The following is a 21,652-nucleotide window of genomic DNA, read 5'->3' as shown; positions in this document are numbered from 1 at the left end:
AGGCTGGGGCTGGGTGGAGAGGGGAGGGTGGGGAGGGGCTGGGTGGGGAGGGTGGGGCTGGGTGGGGAGCGGAGGGTGGGGAGGGGCTGGGTGGGGAGGGTGGGGCTGGGTGGGGAGGGGAGGGTGGGGAGGGGCTGGGTGGGGAGGGTGGGGAGGGGCTGGGTGGGAGGGGTGGGGCTGGGTGGGGAGGGGCTGGTCACCCCGTGGTGCCCTTATAAAACTCAACGTTTAACCTACTCACGCCGGCTTGTGCCCGCCCTCACAGTCGGGCATATTTGCGGAACACACCACGCCGCCGTTGACCCTGGCCATTGACCGAGCAACCCAACGTTCCTACCAGCTCCCTCCGCAGGAGAATGTGTTACTGTACCTTGGAGATAACGCACATGCACCTGGATCAGAGAGAGCTTATACCCTCACATTCAGCTGCGACGAGACTCGTAACCTGCACGTGTGCCCAATCTCATCAGATCACAGAAGTGAAGCAGGTATTAGCCTGGTTAGTACTGCACTTGAGTGGAAGACTGCCTAGGAATGCCAGTGGCATGTACGCTCGGGCGAGCAGGTGACCTGGAGGTGGCAATTCTTGAATATAGCTGTGCGGTGCTTTGAGTGAAGCCTCCTCGTGCGCGTGAACTTCATCTGGGGGTCTCCTGTCGTCCCACACCTTTGCGGAAGTGGACACAAAAACAAGTGTCGGCTTCAGATTAAGTGAGACTTTCCTTGACAAATAAAGTTAACTCTCGAACATCTGTTGACGGATTCTCTGGACTGCAGATTTAAAAAAAAGAGAAAATGTGGCGTTATTGCACTCACTCTCCCCCTTTCATTTCCCAATGCTCCACTGGTTCTATCATTACACTATATAACACGATTTTTGTCCCTGGGTAGTAAGTGTTATTTTTTAAATTTTGATTTAAAGCTTTCGTGACTGCAGTAATTCATATTCTTAGCTCTTTCGGTAAAGTCACATTGAAGGGAGACAATAAAATAACAATATATAAAACAATAAAAAAATTCTCACGACGTTTCGACCATAACATACCTGATGACGACCGTTTGTGTTATGGTCGAAACGTCGTGAGAATTTTTATTGTTTTATATATATTTTATTATGTTATTGTTTCCCTTCAACGTGACTGTACCGAAAGAGCTAAGAATATGTTATTTTTTAATTGCTTATGCCTAAAAAGTATAGAAAATGGCTATTATCCCCCACAAACTTTGCTTTTGTGACCAGGACTTTATGTGAAGGAATGACACAAATGCACACCACGTGTTCTCATTGAAAATAGGTAAATTTCGAAATATCACTGTCCTGGTCACAAAAGCAAAGTTTGTGGGGAATAATAATAACAATAGCCATTTTCTGTACTTTTGAGGCATAAGCAATTAGGAAATAACACTACCCAGGGAAAAAAAATTGTTACACAGTGTTATTAATGGAGTAGATTATTAACTTTGCTCTTGTGTCCTGGTCACAAAAGCAAAGTTTGTGGGGAATAATAATCTCCATTTTCTGTACTTTTTTTTGTTACACGGTGTTATTAGCAGTTGCTAACCCTTGACTCAGTGACTGCTTTAATGAATAAAAACAACAACACGTCCACTTCCACCTCTTCACCCCCATTATGCTTCAGTAACAACATTTTAATAAGATGTTGCAGTCTATTTTACGTCTGATTTGAATCATCCATGTTTTATACTCTTTGGTTTTTTCGGTAAAGTAACGTAGGTAAACAATAATTAAAATCCTATTCTCATATTTTGGTACTGGCAAAGGAGGTCCCATAATGTAAATGCTTAAAATCGAGCTCTCAATACTCTGATAGTGTGCTGTTTTTGAGTTGTACGCCTTTTGGCGTCTTCTGGTCCAACACCAATGGAGACTAGGCTCTAAAAAAAGCCGTCTCGGGTGTGGACCAATCAATTTCAAGGACAGTGCATATTATTATCAGAGTTGTCTCTTTTTGTTTGCATTTTGACTGCTTGTGTTGTGGTTATTGCAAACATGACCCCTTGTTTTGGTGCCAGATAAAAGGGTAAAAACCTATTACTATATCTTGCTACTGGCAAAGGAGGTCTCATAATGTAACTGTGATTTAATTTAGTGAATTTAATTTAATTGTTTTATTTATTTATTTTCTCACTTTTTTATTCATTGTTTACCTACGTGACTTTACTGAAAAAAACAAAGAGTATGAATCCTTGCAGTCACGAAAGCTTCAAATCTAGACATCCGTGTTTTGTTTAATCCACGCTATACCCCTCCCCCTTCTACCAGAAGTCTATTTTTGTCTCAACCATTGCTGTGTTCGACACCACACTGGAGGTCACAGCACTGAGCCCATTCTTTCCATGCACTGCTCAACTTGGGAATTCCCTTCCCACCCATTGTCTCTTTTCCCAAATCCATATAACCTTTTGTCGATCTCAAGAAACGTGTGAACGAGTATCTATTACACCTTTGCTCATGCTGTTTGTTGGCGGCTCTTTTGGTTAATTCGAGCGTTTAGGCCAGTTTTTGGGTTAGATCGCAGACAATTAGTAGGGGTTGTCACGTAAACAGAACATGCCAATTCATCGCTAGTACAGCACACCGGTGTGTTGGAGAGAAAATCCACAACATTTACAATCTGAGTAGAACATTTACAATTGTTTAACGACACATTCATTTTTACGCAATCTAACCCCAAAAAAGCTATGTTATGGATGATATAGGTCGCGAAAGCCTAGGTGTTAAACTGTGATACAAACACAAATCCCGGATAATCGAGATATGACTGTACCATGATTTATCGTTGTTATTTTCCACGAAACATGAGTGCAAGCAAATTCATATCGGGTGGGTAGACAGATTGGCCATGACACCTCTTCAGTAGTAGCCACGAGGATTGCCACCTCTGTGATTCAAAAACCAGTACTCATCATGGGAAGGGGAATATCTCACGTTATAGTAAGATGGGAGAATTATGGGTAAATGCATTGTCTCGAGTGGTGCATTCAGGGAATTATATCAGCCAAAGTTATCTGGGGCCGAACTTTGCAAACTATTTCCTCCCTCTGGTGGGCCCTAGAAAATATTCCATGGGAAATTAAGACCCGGGCGTGTTATCATAACCAACAAAAAGCTGGACTTCATGTCTCAAGAAGACATATGGAAATCTCAAGACAGCGATGTCAAAAAAGAGGACTATCTTGGGGAAAAAAAAACAGGATCGGGGGTGGCAACCCTCGTCGTGGCCATCCAACGTCATTCCTCACGCATAGCAAGCCGGCGGTCATCTACATCAACCCATGCTCCTCTTCCTCCCCATTGTTTGGGTCTGGTTGTTGGATCTGGGGCCTTGTGCAGAGGCATATGGGCGCAATGACGGCGTTGGGCATGGAGCGCAGGGAGCGCAGCGCCAGCAGGCAGCAGCCGCGCAGCAGGGTGGGCAGGCCGTAGAAGGGCCGCCCCACGGCCACCCCGACGGCTGCGCCAGCCTCGGCGCCGGCGGCCCCGGCCGCCGTGCCTCCGGGCCGCCGGAGGAACCAGGCGACCGTGGGCAGGATGGGCCCAGCGAGCACCAGCGTGTCCAGTAGGGCGCTGCCGCTCCAGTAGCTGGGCTCGGGTGCCTCCGCATGGGGGCAATCCTCGGCTGCAAGCGGAAATATGAGCAGAGCATGGGGGGGGGGGGGGTGGGGCACAACACGCTGATCCACGTGGCCAGTAACAAACAACACCATCACCGTTTAATGCGTAGGCTTTCGTGACTAATAATATTCTAAATAAAGGTTTTTTTGGATTAGATCGCGTAAATATAAATGTGTCGTTAACCGTGCCACCACCCGACAAAGTAAATTCTGGCAAATCGCCTGATGAAGCTGGTGGTAATCACCAGCGAAACATTGTACTCAAATTGTAAATGTTGTGGATTTTCTCTCCAACACACCGGTCTGAGGAAGTATTAACGAATTGGCATGTTCTGTTTACGTGACAACCCCTACTAATTGGCTGCATCGGGTGGTGACGGGTTAACGACACATTCATATTTACACGATCTAACCCAAAAAAACCTTTACTATGAGCACTAGCACAGTTTAAAAAAAATGAAAAAGTTAATGGGATGCCTCAATTTACCAATGTCAAAAGAACTTGGGCAAATAGACAACCGAGAGGGTGTTTCCACAGTCGAGCAGTGTGAGGAATTGAAGCAGAAAGAGGAGTGCATTTTACACTCAGGCTTTCGGACTTCCTGGTTCTTGTCTAAGAGTTGCTCCGCGTGATTTTACGTGAAACGTCGTACCCAATTGCTATTTTCGGTTGCGACAATTGGTCATTAACTCCCTGGGTGAGCTGAAACAATAATCTTTTTTAGACGGAATAATTAAATTCGTTTTGGCTCAGTCGGGTGGTGGAGAGTTCGTATGACAGAGATTTGTCCTGATCATTACATGACCTAACTCATACTTATATGTATGCATTATTTATTTAAAAAAATATGTCAACAATTACTGAGTACAGCTGTAAAAAAACACATGAAAATGGCACGGAGACTAATAACAAGTAAATACACTGCAAGTCCTTTGCAGAAAAACAAAAAAATGCAGACATCCTTACCAGCTTCCTCAGCCAATTCAACAAGGCTCTGAAGGCTGCTGTTAGAATGGCTGGTTACCAAGCAGCCAATCGCAGCGTTGTTATTGTTGATGCCCACTGGCTCGGCCTGTAAGCCGCTCTGAAAATTATCCGAGGTCAAACAATTGCAGCACTCCACAGAGGCAGCGGCTGGGCTGGCAGCGGTTTGGCCCATCCGTGCATCTGCACCTGTATCAGTTGTCTCCACAGCTGACCTATCAGACACCTGCACCACCGTTTCGGGGTAGCAAGCGCCACAGTCAGACTTTGCGTCGAATGAGCCTCGCTCTTCCGAGGTCGGGGACGACAGCGACTTATGCATTTCTCGATTGTATTGAAACTGCAACAACTCTATGGTGCTTTCCCTGAGTTCATCTTCTACACGTTCGCCATCGGCTATGGAAGATGCATTCGCCTGCGACCATTTGTGCAGCTGCGAGAGGATCGGGCTGCAGGCCTGAGATTTGAGCGCCCTCGGGTCGGGCGCGTTTTCACCCGTGACCTCGTCCGTCTGCACGCCCTCCTCCTTGCTGATCCTCCTGACCCTGTCCACGTCCACTTGGGAGAAAGTCAGAACGTTCTCTTCCACCGGACTCGTGATGATCAGCTTCAGCAGCGAGTGCTGAGACTGCGTCTTTGGCAGGCCCTCGGCCGACTGCACGTGAATGGACAAGGTCGGCGGTTTGGAGTCACTGAGCATAAGGCTCAGGCAATCCTTGGACGCGTCCCGCGAAATGCCGGGGCGGACGTTGTCGTTGCACGCGTCCACGGTTGCGCCATTTTCTTTGGTTGCGTGTTTTTCCAACGTCCCCTTTTCCGCCTCGGCGTCCGTGTCCGTGTCCACGCCGTCGGAGCTCTCGCCTTCATCCTCGGAGCCCTTCGTGAACGCGGAGCTGCGGGTGGCCGACTCTGGCGGCGACGAACCCTCCTCCTGGCCCTCCCCGGCTACGCCATTCTCCGCCGCCTCCTTGCGCTTGAGCAGAGCCTCCAGCTTCTTGTTTTGGATGTTAATGTCGATAAAGTACTTCTGCACGCCCTTGCCCCCGTCAGGCTCCTTGTCCACCAGCATGTTCTTCATCGTGTCGATGACCGACTTGAGCTGCTTAATCTCCTTCTTGGCCTCCTTGAGGGACAGCTGGGCTTCCAGACGCTGGTACTCCTCCTCCACCCAGTCCTCTTGCATCTGGCCCAGCTTGAGGCGCAGCTCCTCCATTTCGCCCTCCCTGCGAGCAAGCACAACGGCGGCCAACATTCACGGCCACATTCGCCGGCCTCTTCTCCTGAGCGATTCCCACGGCAGAGCCGCCTCCAATTAGAATGGCAGCGCCTCCGATTAGCATGGTTGGCTACGTGTGGTACGAAAGAAGTTCAGCATGCATACGTACATATACAGGTTGCTTCAAAAACATGTTAACACTTTTAAGAGTTTGCAACAATACCACAAGAAATGTGCTGCTGCCTCCGGGCTCTGGAGACCACCTGGAGAAGATTCCAGCCACGTGTTGACAATGATGGTGAACAAGTGGAGACTCTTTGACTTTTTGAGGCTATAAACATTACAATTGTTATCATGTTACAGTCTATAATCCGTTCTTTTCCATTTAAAACGATAGTCCCATGTAAGTGTTAACATCTTTTTAAGCACCCCGCAATTGTTTGATCACGCCGCCGCTGGCATTGGAGCGTGATAAAACACACCCGGTGTGCCGAAGTAGCAAGTAATTGGCACGTTTTGTTTACGTGACGAACCTTACCAATTGGCCGTGTCGGGTGGCAGCGGGTTAAAGACACGTTAAGAGTCACGCGGTCGAACCCAAAAATAAAAACCTTTGTCGCGAATAACATTTGGTCGCGATAGCCCGACGCGTCAAACCTACTAGCGTAGGGGCCCTCTGCTCCAGGGTGCTCTGGAGAGCCCCTCGAGTGGAGGCCCTATTGGCCAGTGGTGACGCGAAAAAGAAACCGCGGGGCTGCACGTTTACCGTTCACGAGCGCGCATTGCGATTGGACGCTCGTTTTGGGGTCAGGGCGTGTGGGGGTGGGGGGTTACGTCACACTGCCCTCTCACCTCTCCTGCATGAGCCTCTGCGAGTCCTTCAGCTTGGCCCGCAGGTGCCTGATGGCCACCTCCTTCTGCTGGAGCGGCGTGAGGTACGGCTCGGAGGGCGCTCTCATCCCAGACGCCTCCACGGAGGCGGCTGGCTTGGATCTCCTGCAAAGCGAAACGTTCGCGTTGTTGCACGTACGTTAGTGGCATAACCGGTGTCGGGGGGCAGGGGGTGCCTTGGCCCCCCCACCCCCTCCGCCCTGGTGGCCAAAGCTACGAGTTGGTGGGGCACCCTTGGCAACCACCATGAGATATGCTTTGAACAGCTTAGTGTTGGAAGTAACACGGTTTTTGTTTACCGTAAAGAAAAAGAACATTGGACGTAGAACTCCGTTTCGGGGATGTTTATTTTATTAGACACGCGTCAATTATATGGCAAAGAGGTAACTACGGAGCTGCGGTGGCTGCATTTTGCGAAGACGGAGCTCCCCTACAGCGTTACATGTTCGAGACCGTGAGCGTAACGAAAATGTGATTAGGCGAGAGGAGCCGCGATATAGAATAGCCTGGGTGCGAGCGTGCGAGACAAATCAAATATTGGGGCCTCACCTGACCAATTGCCGCACCCCCTGATCTGATAATGTCGTCACACAACTTATGTATGTATGTTGAACTTTTTTCGCACCGTACGTGGCCAAATGTGCTAATCGGAGGTGCAGGGAAAAGACAACAAACTAAATACAAAACGCAGTTCTCAAGAAATTAGTTTTCAATCTAGATTTAAAAGTGCGTGGCTCCAGTCGCTTCCTAATATCGGACAGAAGAGCGTTCCAGACGGCCTCAGAAGCGCATCTGAAAGCGCGCGATGCGGTGACTGTTCTTCTTGCCACGGTGCGTTCCCAGTAGTGATCAGTAGGATTCAATTGTACAAGGGAGACGCTAAAGGTGATGCTTCACATTTTTTCTGAGGAGCTTTTCATCAAACCAACACAAAATGATTTGAGTTGACCTCTCCGATTATTTAAGTAACCGATTACTCTACCTCTGTTATCACGTGTGTGCCGCTGGATGGGAGGTGAAGCGGGGGATGGGGATGCTTGGTCATGTCATTCCGCATCATCAGCCATCAGCCGCGTCACGCTGGCTGTGGATTGTAGGGGGTTTCCTACCTTCGGTAGGCAGGTTGTCAGGGCAGCCACCATTTTTAAAAGTGATCAACCACAACTAACGCAGTCGATTACAGCGTTTAGCCAATTAATCAAGTGAGCCGGTCATGTTATTAATTAATGTGAATGTCATGTCATGGACATGTGTGTGGCAAAATCCCTCCTCCTCCCAAAAAATGGGAGGCCACACACAAGCCTGATAACATCAGAGGCCATTGTACAACATGAGTAGTATTCGCTACCCCACCCACCAGAGCCCAGATCTGGCACCTTCACACTTTCATCTGTTTCAGGTCCCTTGAAGGATGGTGGGTTGGCTGTGTGGGTGGGCATCGTTTTGACAACTACACTGCTTGAAGCTCTGTCGTCCCAACAGGTCTGTCCCTTTCACCTGAAGAAGACCACTTGTGTTGTGGCCGAAACGTCGTGAGAATTTTATTGTTTTATTTTATTATTTTATTCTCATTCTACGTGACTTTACCGAAAGAACCAAAGAAGAACTACACTGCTGTACAGCATGCTATTTGTAAATGGCTCCGCGATTCAGATGAATCGTTTTACCGTGATGGAATGCTCGCACCTGGTTCCAGGTTGGCGCAAGTGCATAGACTGTGTTTAAACCAAGCCAAACATTCATTACATTGCCATGGAATCATATTGGGCCAGGTACACTAGCACAGTGCAGCACTATGATAACTCAGTGGAGGCTGGATTAAAGCACATCTTATATAGGCACAGCTCTGATGTGCTCGACGCATGCTTACATTACACTGGGGTGAGGAGAGGCAAATGGCAACTTCGACACGCTACTTCGAACATAAGCACAGCTGGCCTTCCTGCAAAGGGTGTGTTTTTTATCTATTCTCTCCTGTACTGTACCGTATTGCATGTCTCTTATCAAAGCACCCTGGGAAACGGATGTATTGAGACGCTCAGTAAAATCAAAGTAGTATCATTGCGATATGATGACCGCAGGGACTCCATTACTTACGAACACTCGACTTACAAACTTTCAGAGATACGAACAAACCTGTCCGTATGTCTGGTTGCCTGTTCGGACCGAAAGTCGTGAGTTCAACCGCCGCACAATAGATGGTGTTGGTGCCATCTACATCTGCAGATCGTGAAGGACCTGTGACATCTACATCTACAGGAGATGATACAACTTTTAAAGCCATTCCCCGTGTTTAGTGTGCATGCCGTACAACATGTTTGGAGTCGACAGGAGTAAAGTTGGACTTACGAACAAATCGACTTACGAACAGATCTCTGGAACTTAACTTGTTCGTCAGTAGAGGAGACCCTGTACAATAAGCCTGCGTCTGTGCATTCTTGGCATCGTCTGTACTTGCATCATCCACTTATTTTCCCCCACCTCTTGTTGTGCCGCTCTCCAATTTGTGGAACGCTTTGCCCGGTGCTGTTCACAATTCCGAGACTAAGGGCGGTGTGGTCTATACCCCCCGGCCTGAATACCAAGAGTTTATTCTCTCTTGCTTTCAGTTCTCTAAATCAGCTCCAACGCTTCTTCGTTATTCCATCGCTTGACCAGCCGTGTATTTAGTTATTTCTGCGATGTGCAGCGCTCTGAGTGCCTTGCACGTAGGCACCCGTAAATACAATTTTTGTATTATCGTCAACGGTTTAAACATTTTTAACTATGATGATGGCGGCCTTGTCTTGTATAAGTTCTCGTTAGCTGTACCACTGAGCCCTTCATGTTGGCTTGTGCTAAGGCTCTTTGTCGGGTAGCCATTGCGATGAAACCCAAGACTCCAGACTGTAGTCTCGTAATGGGCGGCTTCTAACAATCCCCGGCAATCTCAGCCATTTTTGTTTGTACATCTGATAAGGTCAATTAACCCCAGGGATTTGGAACCCAATCAATACAATAGGTCACCTTCCATCACTCAGGACAATGCATTCACCGTGTAGTTTTCCCTTCTACTGGTATTGTGAAATATTCTTATTCCCATGTATATGTCCTGCTTGTTTTGTATTTCAGAGTTAGCAACCCGAGTGGTGAGTCATATTTTAAGCAGTGGGCCTCCCCGAGATTCGACTCAACCTTCATCAAAGGCGCTCTATAAATATAAAATAAGAGGATAAGAAACGACTACCTGGTGCAATAAAAGACGAAGGCAAGCCGTGCGTGGTGGTGCTGGCAACACGCAACTTAGCAATCGCACACAAGGGCCCCGTTTGCACCACCAAAACAAATCTAAACGGCAAATTCAATCCATCAGCATCCGTCTGTCGAAGGCTAAAAGGTGGGGGGGGGGGGGGTGGTGCAATCATTGTCTTCCATTTACCTGTGTGTGGGGCTGCCCTCTCCAGCCCGGCCGTAGGAGAAGTTGCTCGTGCAGCCATGGGACGGTGTCCCCGAGTAGGGTTTAGGTTGGGCGGCGGTGGCACCGCCGCCGCCGCCGCTGCTGCTGCTGCTGTGGAAGGGCGCCCTCTTCCCCGGAGACAGGAGGGGCTCCGGCGTGGCCTGCCCAGAGCCGGTCGGCGTCACCACCGAGAAGAGGGCGCTGCGACTCTGCGCACACGACCTGCGCGCCGCACGTGCAGACCGCGCCGACCACCATTCAGAGTTGGGGGGGGGGGTTGTGACTATTCACCGCCAAATCGCACGTCGTGGCCCCCACCCCCTGCAGTATTTTTTTGAAAGAGCACTTGTTACTCGCGCCATTCTATGCACTCGACCGGCGCGCCACGCGTACGGACCACGCGGCCAACAATTCATCGCTACCAGCGCAAAAAAATACTGATAAGAGACTGATAATTGTGACAATTCACCCCCACATCGCACTTCCTGGCCCCTATCCCCTGCAGTAGTAATAATAAGTAATTAATGTTCGGAGCATTTGTTACTTGCACCAGTCTGAATGCACAAGGTGATCACGAAGGTGCTATGCTTGGCAGTAGTTTCCCAGTAAGGAGGGCATGTTGCTACGTGTAATCCCAATCGAGTAATTTGGAAACATTTCAAAGACGGTAATTGTGGACCATGACGCCAGCACAGAACGATCTATTTGTTTTGAATGCTTCATGGTTAACGAAACCCGCAGTAATAACCACGGCGGCCTGCCGGAGTCGAACCACGCACCTCCCTGAAGCATAGCAATTCATAGAAGGGGTCATGATTCTATCCAAGGTCATGATTCCATTCATTAATCATTCAAATGGATTATCTCACATTGCAGCAAGTGTAGATGGCTCGAGTTGTATGGCCACGTGAGCCCAGTGCGGACGTTACACATGCAAATCGATGCATTGCGAGCTCGGAGAATCAATATTGCCGCACGGATCGTTAGACCCCTCGAGTTACAAGAAGTGCTTGCATTATGGTCGCAGACACACTGGGGCAGGGATCACACAGGGAAGGGGGTGCCACGGTGGCGAGATGTTTACTACCTCGCCTGGATTGTGGCTTCGATCCTGACACTGACGCGTGCATATTTGGAGTTTGCATGTTCTCTTCCGTGGGCGCGTCCATTTTTCTTCGGGCCCTCCGGTTTTTCTCTCCACATTTAGAATCAACATGCATTTAAAGTATTTTTGCTGCTATGAATGTCCACATGGGCCACGTCACCGAGCTATTATTTGTGGCCAGGTCGCTTCTGAAAAAGAGCTATGTAGCTCAGTGAGCCTTACCCGGTAAAATAAAAAAATATATAGTTGAAATCGTTTGTAGTTTATAAGGGAGATGCTTCACTGTGATTGTCTCCTTGCTCCGACAAACCAACGTAAAACTACAAAATTACATCCACATGTTCATTGTCACAGACTTCTCACAGCCGAAAAGTTACTTCTTTAAAGTATTGCTGAAAAAATGTTTAAGCCCAACAGTCATGAATGATACACTGCAATGTGGCACATTAAGAACAGGGACAAGGAGTGTCCGATTTGAAAATGACCTTGCATCACACTGCAGAATCTGGCGGTGCAGAATGAATTACAATTTTAGTTGTGACATTGGTCGTACAAAGGTGTGAAATTACAAACGTTTCGCACGCATGAGTAAGAATTTTCAAATGTTTTGTTGTATTTTGCATACATTACGGAAGTACATTAAATTTTCTCTCAAGGATGGAAGCATTCATTTATATTTTCCGTAACCCGTTCTCACGATATGGCTAGCAGAAATTACGTGACGTTTTTTTGACGATTGATTTTCTTCCATTATATATATATATTTACGCGATCTAACCCAAACAAAAGTCTATTGTGGATGATATTGGTCGCGAAATCCTACGTGTTAAATGTATTTTCTTATTTACCCGAACACTTGAGGGTGGGGGGAAGGGGTGAAATGGGGAGACGGAGGGAAGTGGAGCTCAACCACCGTGCACAGTCTATCAAAATCATTATAATTAAAGGTGATTGGTGCTTAAGCTTTGTCACAGTTATCAGGCCCTGAAAGCTAATTTCCTCCATAATCGCACATTCACATCGCAGACAAAAAACACTCTCCATATTGGGTACATACAGTGCTTAATTTCAGTCGGAACAGTGCGGAACATTGTTCTAAGAATAATTTTGGCACCTGGTTACATTACATCTAACCTTATGTCGTCCTTGTGATACTCCATAGAATTTCTATAAACCTCATCATAGGATTATAGGAATATGGGGTAGAATAATAAGTTATGGATAGGTTCGGTGTATCTTGAGCTCGACTGGTAGTGCCTTAGACCAATAATCTCGACTCCAAGCCAGCATTGCAGCATTCCGGAAAATATCGAGGAAGAAATAAAAAAAATACGAAACTAAACACTGAGCTATACAGCTCTTTTTCAGAAGCGACCTGGTCACAAATGTATAGCAGCCAAATACTCTAAACGAGTGATTTCGATTCCAAATGTGGAGGGGAAAACCTGAGGACCCGGAGAAAAATCCACGCGACCGCAGGGAGAGAGACGCGCAAACTCCAAATACACAGCAGGCGCCAGGGTCGGGATCGCATCCACGACCTCCTGCATATCAGGCGAGGTAGTTGACATCTCCAAGCCACCGTGGGTGTCCACGGTGACGCGATTAAGCCATGGGTACAAGGATCAAAACAAATAATACAAAGTTGGGCAAAGCTCTGTCTGTTGTTGTTACTGTGGACAAACAAAGCCCCCCCCCCCCGCCCCCCCCCCCCACATGGCATAGCTCCTGTGGTGGTAAACGCTGCCACTGCATCTGAAGACGACGCAAACTGAGCGAAGCGCTCGGCTGCAACAAGCTCCGTCCGTACCTCAGAGACGTCCGCCGGCTTCCACTCGTGTTGGACATGGTGGTGCCCGAGATTGCCGCTCCGCCACCAGCACCCTGCTACCGCCGCCGCTGTGTGGGGTGGCACGCAGGCGCGCGCAACCGGTCCGCGGTGTCCGCTTTCCCCGTCGTCACGGGCGGTCTGGGCAATCGAGCGTCCGTCGGGCGAGCCGCGAGAAGTCCAGGTGGCACCACCGACTCAGCGCTCGATGTCTTGTTGCCGGAAGCCCATAGCGCACCTCCAATTAGAGCGGTTGGCTACGTACGGTGCGAAAGAAGTTCAACATAAATATACAGTCACGTCTATGGACAAAACCCATGGGCTTGCACGGCGTATAACAAACAGGGCTGGATTAAGTTTGAGGGATTGTCCATGGCTGTGGTGGGGGGGGGGGGGGGGAAGGCCCTCTTGATGATCGTAGCTAAACATCCCCATTGTATAACATCTGTACAGTCGAAGTGTCCGCTTTCCTTTCACGGCCACTGAACAATGAGTGTCAGGTGAGCCGCGAAGCCAGGTGGCACCGTCCCAGTGCTCGACAGCTTGGAACCCGGAGCCCATAGCGCAAGTCACCTCTAATAGGTGAAACCCGTGGACTTCCACAACGTACGTATGACAAACAGGGCTGGTTTAAGTTTGAGAGGTTATTCATGGCTGTTACAGTTTTTTTATGGGGGGGGCCCTCTTGATGATTGCAACTAAGCCCTTTACTGTCTAATATCTGTACCGTCGCAGGATGCCCGTGCAATGGAGCTTAACATCGTATTTGCCAATTCTTGCTGAAATCAATGAAGTCTAATCTATAAATCATTGTCATATTCAAATCTTTATTTTTACTCTTTTGCCACCACCCACACCTGATGGCGAATTTATTTAAGTTAAAGATTTCAGTGTAATATTGGTCTGGAATGCCAATAGACCGATGGGGCTGAAACACGTTTTTAAAAATCATATATGGAAACACAGAATGGAGTTCTGCTTATTATTATTAAATCACTTGCTTACCCAGGATAGCCTCACTGAGTCTCAAGACACTGCTCCTGCTGTGTGTGCTCCCAATTGGTTAATTTGCAGGTAATGTTTCAGCATTGCAATGTTTGGCCAATACCAGTTACTCTCGATGTATATTTGAGCCATGGGTGGAATCCGCAGAACATGGAGGAAACGCGTGCAGAACAGTGGGAAGAACATACGAACTCCACGCAGAAAAGATACCGAGTCAGTAATCTGACCCAGGAACTTCTTGCTGTGCTGTGGCAAGAAGTTCCTGGGTCCAGTGCTACGAATGGACCACCTATATACAGCAATACCCCGATTTACCTCTCCCCTTTTTACGTCGTTTCGCAAAAGCGTCGCCACTTTATTATTATCACCGCCACCCGATATGTGTCGCTTCAAACCCCACACTGCTGGAAATCGTTGAGTGCTGCCGACGAGTTGAAATGTGTATTCGTCATCATCGTCGCCGTCATATTCTCGTCAAGGAGCATACACCATCATCGCGCGAACTCCGTGCCACCCTCGCAGCAGCGGCTTTCCGCTGGCCATCGAGCACTTCTGTGGCCGTCTGGAACGCTCTTCCTTCCGATATTATGAAGCCACTGGAGCTATGCACTTTTAAACCTAGATTGAAAACACATTTCTTGAGAGCTACTTTTTGGGTTTAGTTTTCCGTCCTTCCCCCGCACCTCCCATCAGCACGGTTGGCTATGTACGGTGCGAAAGAACTTCAACATACGTACATAGATCTGCCATGATAAATCCACTGGCGGATGAAGGCTTCCTCGAGAACATCGCCATCTCTTATGGCCCTGACATGTAGACAATCCAACTTGCTCCTGCACGTGAGCTGCTTTGATCCCTGCATCTTTGTGTTTGGTTGATCTCTCGGGCGAGTTCGACTCCATCATCCTGCCCAAGCTCACTCACTAGTCTTGATATTCTTTGGGTCTTTCGGTAAAGTCACGTAGACAGGTTCAAAGAAAATAACAAAAAACTACGACATTTCAATCGCAACACAAGCGGTCGTCATCGTCATCGACCACTTGTGTTGCGATCGAAAAGTCGTAGTTTTTTGTTATTTAGTTTTTTTTTCTTTGAACCTATCTACGTGACTTTACCGAAAGACCCAAAAAATATGAATTCCTGCAGTCACGAAAGCTTTAAGTCCAGATTTAACCACAAGTCTTGAGTCAGAAATTCCGCATTTAACCCGTGTACTGTAATTCACGTGTCCCCCTTTCTGTCTCTCAACGTAATTGCAAGCATCCACCCCTTGATTCTGCCTTTGCGCGCATTGTCAGTTTCTTGCGTTGCCTTTTCTTCGTTGTAATTTACGATACAAGTCTCAGGACACTTCTTCTGGGGCGGAGGGCAAGGGATGTCACATCGCATGGCCATGAGAGAGATGGAAATGGCTTGGGTAAGGGCCTTCATCCGGCAGCGGATGATTTTTCGCGGCCGACGATGACCGCATTGTGATGCTTAGCCAATTCAAGGAGTGCTTTTTTGTGCGTGTGGAAGGGGAACAACCCGAGTAGCTGGTAGAAAGCTCACGCACGCGGGGCACTCAACACACACCTGCACAGATATGCTCATATGCCAATTTGCTGTACTGCCACATCCTCGCCACCTTGCAGCCCCGAGGAGTTTGCGAGTTTCACAAGTCCATGTGATCCACCCTTGTCTCGAATGTGCTGCCGCTATGTTGCAGTCGTGAGTTCAACTTTGGAGCTCAGCTGTCACGTTTTAAGTTAATGAGCACGCTTCTAAAGCTGCACCACAAACTAAACAGTTAAATCTTGGCGGTGCATATCATTGTTTTGGCAATGCCTTAAAAGTAATCATAGGTTGCCGCTCGACAGTAATTCGATTAAAGTCGAAGGAAAAGGTGCAGTCCTGCAATTTCTTGCGAATGACACTGTTGACGGAAGGGCATCCATATCGTATTTCGCCTCCTCTTCCATGCTGGATAGACCTCTTCTTGGCAGAGGTGAAAGTGATGTACCCACACTCTACCCCACGGCACGCAAACCCGCCGATCGACCATTGGTGTGCCCGGTTTAACACTGCTGGGTGGACAGAAGCGGAGAGATTTAATTAACTTTGCCCATCGGTTTGGGAAGAGTGCGACTGACGACCTCTGGTATTGCAAGTCCATTACATCCCGGCAGCATCCCCCTACTCGATTAAATTAGTTCACATATTTCCCCGGGGACGTATAGCGCATGAGCAGAGGATTAATCAATCACTGGATGCGAACACAGGCAGGGCCTAGACTAGACAGAGTTCACTGGTGTTCACTTATGTTGAGTGATTATACAAAATAAATACGATCCATTTGATGAGAGCCTTACCGTAGTCCCCCGATTATGAGACCCACTATTTCCCAACCCCCTGCGTTTCAAAGCATGCGTTAAAACGGCGCGACTCGCGTGCAGTTCGGAGAAATGGAAGGAACCGGGAAAAAAAGACAGGAAGAGCGATCAGGGGCTTGACGACGACGCCAAAAGGGTCGGTGCCAGAAATTGGTGGCAGAAAGAAGTGCGCACTCCTTGAGCAAAAAATTGGCAGGCGACGCAGGGAAGTGGAAAAAAAATACGAAATACGCAGCGGACACCGACGGGATATCTGCCTATGGATCGAGGTTGCTGCTGATGATCGTACAATAGTGCGACTTCCAATCCAATAAGTATGTGGGTGCGAGACCAGACGTGTCTAAATTTAAGTTTCAAAGGCAATGCATAGACTCTCAGAGCAGGTGTATTTGTCTGCATGTTCACCACAAGTATTTGTGGTTTATGCTGACATGATTCCTTGCAAAAGATTTCAGTTTGGTGTTTGAACATCTTAACACAGCTGTTTAATTGCCAGAAAGGGTAAAACCTATTTTTATACTTTGATACTGGCAGGGACTTGTCTAAGTTTATTGACACCGAGCACAAGTTTGGAGTGCGTCTTACTTTCTGGAGCGTCTTGCAATCGGGAGAATACGGTACCGTCATGGGGGATGTGATTAAAGGAGAGGCGTCTGCAGAATATAAACATTCCCAACAATGCAATTGTCTACATGAATAAATAAACCCGCGGACGTCTAAATACCTTTCAGATATTTTGCATTCCTGTGTGTTTTCTGTATTGTTTCTTGTCGTTGTAACGTTCTGACCCGCTCCAATTGGACATCTGTGGAAAAGAGCTTTATAGCTCATCGGATTTCTCCAGTTATACATACATGTTCTTATTCTAAATAATAATACAAATACATACAGCCGTGTATCTATCCACTGCTGGTTGAAGGCCTCCCCAACCTCTGTCAGTCATGACGTTTATTTGGCCATGCTTCACCAAACTGTGCGTGAAGGCGAGGGGGGAGATCCAACTCGGCTGATCATTATTCAGATGTCACTCGCCACTCTTCGCTGTGACCGGGAATTCAACTTAGGTCGCAGGGTGCATAACACAACGAGCTAATAACCACTCCTACGTAATTTAAAGCACATTGCAGGGATTGCAGTGCAGTGCTCGATTGGAAAATATTCTATCTGCTTTTCGTTATATAGTATGATACCCTACACAACAAAAGGGTATTATTATCCAAACTCACAGCGCTGTCTGCATATTATACACAGCTTAAAGCGAACTATATTTATAATCGGAAGTACATTTTTAGTTGTATCAATGAACCAAAACACTGTTAAGAGAATACAACCTGAGCTCATGAATAATTTACAGGCCGTACATTATGCACGGAATTAATAGGATTACATGACGAATAGTTACGCAACACCATGACATTTACAGTTTGCATGATCGCATCACATCCTGTAAGGGTACATTGTTTTCTTATTTATGTAAACACGACCGTCTCTCTCTCTCTCCATACATATACACACAGTATCTTTATTTAACAATACCACATGCGGTATGGGGGGGGGCACGCAGAATGTGAACATAACCGGACATTAGGATTGACCTTTTCATGTTATCACACGCGCGCAGCACGCACACACAGAGAGGTGACGTTCCAGCTCTCTGCCCAACAGCACAACAAACCTAACGGCGCTCGCACGACTACGAAAACCAGGAGCGCAAAGTGTACGACAAATCAGCCGCGCGAACCCGCAGCACGCACGCACGCACCTGCATTGCGGAGGCGACCGGCAACCCGCGTGCAGCAGCGGCAACACAATGGCATTAAATGTCTCTTGTAGACCACATTCGCGCGAAGTTAAAATACCGACAACAAAAAAAATTCCTCTCTCACCAGCGGCTTGCATCGGCAACCCTCCTTTTTTGCTCGCTCCTCCCCATGCTGCAGCAACGCTGGCGGTGACGTCGCAGGGCCAATTTGGCAGTGGCTGTGCGTGCTGGCTGGGCTGGCTGTGTGCGTGCGGCGCCGTCAGCGGCGGTGGATGCCCGGGCAAAGGCACATTGACCCAAGTGGCCCAAGAGGTGCGCAATATTGGATGCATGGTAAATATATATTTTCTTTATTTCCATTTTTGCCAGCTGAGACCCACTGAGCTATGGTATATATTTGGGTGCAACAGGTAATCAGATTGAATTCATATTACTTTTACAAGGTGCTTCAAAAGAAATGTTAACACTTCTGTATTATTAAATAATACACATTACATTTTGATTTAAAGAATTACTAATCTACAACTCATTACTAATCATAACCAATGACTGATTACTAATCGATTATATAATTACATTACCCCCCCCTCCGCCTCTAATCACTGCACCTGATGAGTTAAGTGATGACGTCACTCTTCTGCTCTATATAAAACCGGGAGCAAGCGAGGGCTTTACCATTCTGGCGAATTGCTCGATGATGCTGGAAGTATTTACCAGCGAAACGTCGTACTCAAACTGTAAATGTGGATTAACTCTTCAACACACCGGTGGGCTGAAGTAGTGAATTATTTGTCTTTTGTCAACGTGACACTTTTCTTTGCTGATTGGCCGTGTCGGGTGGTGGAGGGTTACGACACATTTATAAATAAACGCGATCTAACCCAAAAACCTTTATTATGAATAATATTGGTCGCGAAAGCCTACGTGTTAAACTGACTTCTGAGAATTTGCAACAACCCCACAATAAATGTGCTGCTGCCTCCGGGCTCTGGAGACCACCTGGAGAAGATTCCAGGCCACGTGTTGAGAACGATGACGAACGAGTGGAGACTCTTTGACTTTTTGAAGCTATTAACATTACACTTGTTTTCATGTTACAGTGAATTGGCAGTTCTTTTTCCATTAAAAACGATAGTCCCATAATAAAGTATTAAAGCTTTCGTGACTGCATAAAATTACTCATTGGTTTTTTCGGTAAAGTCACGTATGTAGAAATACAATAACATTATATTAAAACAAAAAAACAATCACGACGTTTCGATCACAACGCAAGCGATCTTCATCAGGTGTCAAGAACAAATCACGGAGGTAAATACAACAAAAAGATGAGAGACGAGAATTCAACAAACCTGAAAAAACATTATGTGAAGCACATCCAGTCAGGCCAACAACACAGTTAGACACTTCCTGGCGGACCACGAATTTCAGAAGAGTGAACACGAAATTTAACACTTCTGAAATTCGTGGTCCGCCAGGAAGTGTCTAAATGTGTTGTTGGCCTGACTGGATGTGCTTCACATAATGTTTTTTCAGGTTTGTTGAATTCTCGTCTCTCATCTTTTTGTTGTATTTACCTCCGTGATTTGTTCTTGACACCTGATGAAGATCGCTTGCGTTGTGATCGAAACATCGTGATTGTTTTTTGTTTCAATATAATTTTATTGTATTTCTACATACGTGACTTTACCGAAAAAAACAATGACGATAGTCCCATGTCAGTGTTATCATGTTTTTGAAAGCACCCTGTATATACTGTGTATTTGAAAAACTTCATAATTACAATGGCACTATTAAAACATTATATTACTTGTCATTGCTCTATTACCTTACTTATTTTGCACGACTGTGATATTAATTTCGCAGCTCGCCCATGATGTGCTGTCTGTAGTGATGTACCACGCGCAATGATAACACACGGTGGGGGTTCCAGTGGACGAGAATCAAACCTTGGTGCCATCACCACCGGCAACAAACCCTCTGCTTAAACATTGGCACTGTGACCCTGGCACCAGGGATTTCGTAAATCCCAGCAGTGTAAGCAGGGGCTTTATTTATCATGGAATAGTTTCTAGAGCCCCCCCCCCCCAACACATAAACTGTCACCCCCCCCTCCTCCTCGACATCGGGTGAGCGGAGATACCACATGAACATGAATATTTTCAAAAGCTCAGCTGTCTTATGTGTTGTCGGATTGTACCACGTGCTGTTTGGCACGATGACTGACGTTTTCACTGCGTGTAATGGGCGCTTCTTCACGAAGCTGACCATTAATCTCCTGAATATTCGTTTTTTTCTTCATGTTTTCCTCTGCTGTTATACATTTCGCTCCACGTGCTGGAAGCTTCTTCAGGAACTGAACGTGACTATTCAGTTCCTGGTAGAGAGATGCGTTCCAGGATAATGGCACTGACCAGCATGGAGCAGTGTGGTTAAAACAACCCAGATAACTTCCAAGGCGTGGGAAACCCTTCAGCCACCAGTGGACTGACAAAGTGCCTGTACATTTACCTTGCTATCCTGCATCTCTATAGCTACCAGGAGGATGCGGGTGCAGAATATGTGATCAGTTCGTTTACATTGACCCTGAGATGGGAAGGCACCATGACCCGAGGCAGCTCAAGGGAGCCCAATGCGTCATCCGATGAAACTTAAAACGAGCAACCGATCTCGAGCAGCCCTAATTACCCTGCTCGCCGATTACATTACTGTACCGTGCAGCCAGTACATTAACGGATAAACGTGACATTACCAATTAGACTCGTCCCGACTCTCCCAATAATGACTAATAGCCCTCTCAAGGCACCCGTGTGATGATGAAGCTAATCACGAATGCCATCCTCGAAGTGGTGTTAGGTAATTTTATATTGACACTGCAACACAGAGGAAGCGCATACACCCCTTCAGCCTGAACGCACCAATTTAACTCGGCCGTTGTGGCGCATGTCTGTAATCTAGCACTGTGGAGATTAGGGTTGGTGGACCACACTAAACGTGACGTAACTCCCTTCGTGGGTGGACGTTGAGGTGGTGCCATACCCTGGCTCGCCAGGAGAAAGCAGTACGGCAAATGTGGACTCCACGTTCTCCATCCGTTTGGGATGTGTGATTGTCCCCGTGCACATGTGGGTACATCTCGGGGGGTGCTCCTGGTTTCCTCCCACATGTGAGCACTCATTCATTGGCCGATAACAAATTCATGTAGTGAGGACCGCAGATCTTGGGCAATTGTTGACGCAGGCTGGCTTCCTGCTCGTAAGCGGTTCCTCCCGCCTCTGAGGTTGATCTCTTTCTTCGAGAGTGAGCGGGATACTGTGCAGCATGTTACAAGGTGAAATTAGCGCCGCTTGTACTTCTGTGCTAGATCCAACGAACATAAAGCAATCCCAAAATGTTATAAAAATTCGCCAACAATTACG

The 21,652-nt window shown here is 47.3% G+C and overlaps 1 protein-coding gene across 5 annotated transcripts; it reads right to left on the bottom strand.

Annotated features, from left to right (window-relative positions):
* Positions 1–155: 155 nt before the first annotated feature.
* On the bottom strand, positions 156–18,681 carry LOC116941672 (uncharacterized). 5 transcript variants are annotated; one of them, XM_032952981.2, is made up of 7 exons: positions 18,237–18,681; positions 17,199–17,279; positions 13,080–13,354; positions 10,147–10,386; positions 6,690–6,833; positions 4,604–5,844; positions 156–3,641 (listed from the first exon to the last, which is right to left on the bottom strand). In XM_032952981.2, the coding sequence occupies exons 3-7, from the start codon at positions 13,115–13,117 to the stop codon at positions 3,286–3,288; spliced, it is 2,019 nt and encodes a 672-aa protein (XP_032808872.2). In that variant the 5' UTR covers positions 13,118–13,354; positions 17,199–17,279; positions 18,237–18,681; the 3' UTR covers positions 156–3,285. The 5 variants fall into 5 exon arrangements, with proteins under 5 accessions (XP_032808872.2, XP_032808875.2, XP_032808876.2 ...); XM_032952984.2 differs by having other exon boundaries at positions 18,361–18,681; XM_032952985.2 differs by lacking the exon at positions 17,199–17,279.
* Between the last annotated feature and the right edge of the window lie 2,971 nt (positions 18,682–21,652).

The sequence above is a fragment of the Petromyzon marinus genome, chromosome 12 (assembly GCF_048934315.1).
Source record: "Petromyzon marinus isolate PM22_M1 ecotype Great Lakes invasive population chromosome 12, UKy_Petmar_22M1.pri1.0, whole genome shotgun sequence".
NCBI classification, from domain to species: Eukaryota; Metazoa; Chordata; class Hyperoartia; order Petromyzontiformes; family Petromyzontidae; genus Petromyzon; species Petromyzon marinus.
Note: the sequence above shows the minus strand (reverse complement) of the source record. Positions and strands in the feature narration are given on the sequence as shown.

Coding starts and splice junctions, on each gene's coding strand:
- LOC116941672 (XM_032952981.2), bottom strand. CDS start 13,117: ATGTCCAACACGAGTGGAAGCCGGCGGACGTCTCTGAG. Junction 10,387..13,079: donor AGCCGGCGGACGTCTCTGAG/GTACGGACGGAG, acceptor TGCGGCGCGCAG/GTCGTGTGCGCAGAGTCGCA. Junction 3,642..4,603: donor TGAATTGGCTGAGGAAGCTG/GTAAGGATGTCT, acceptor TTCCGCTTGCAG/CCGAGGATTGCCCCCATGCG.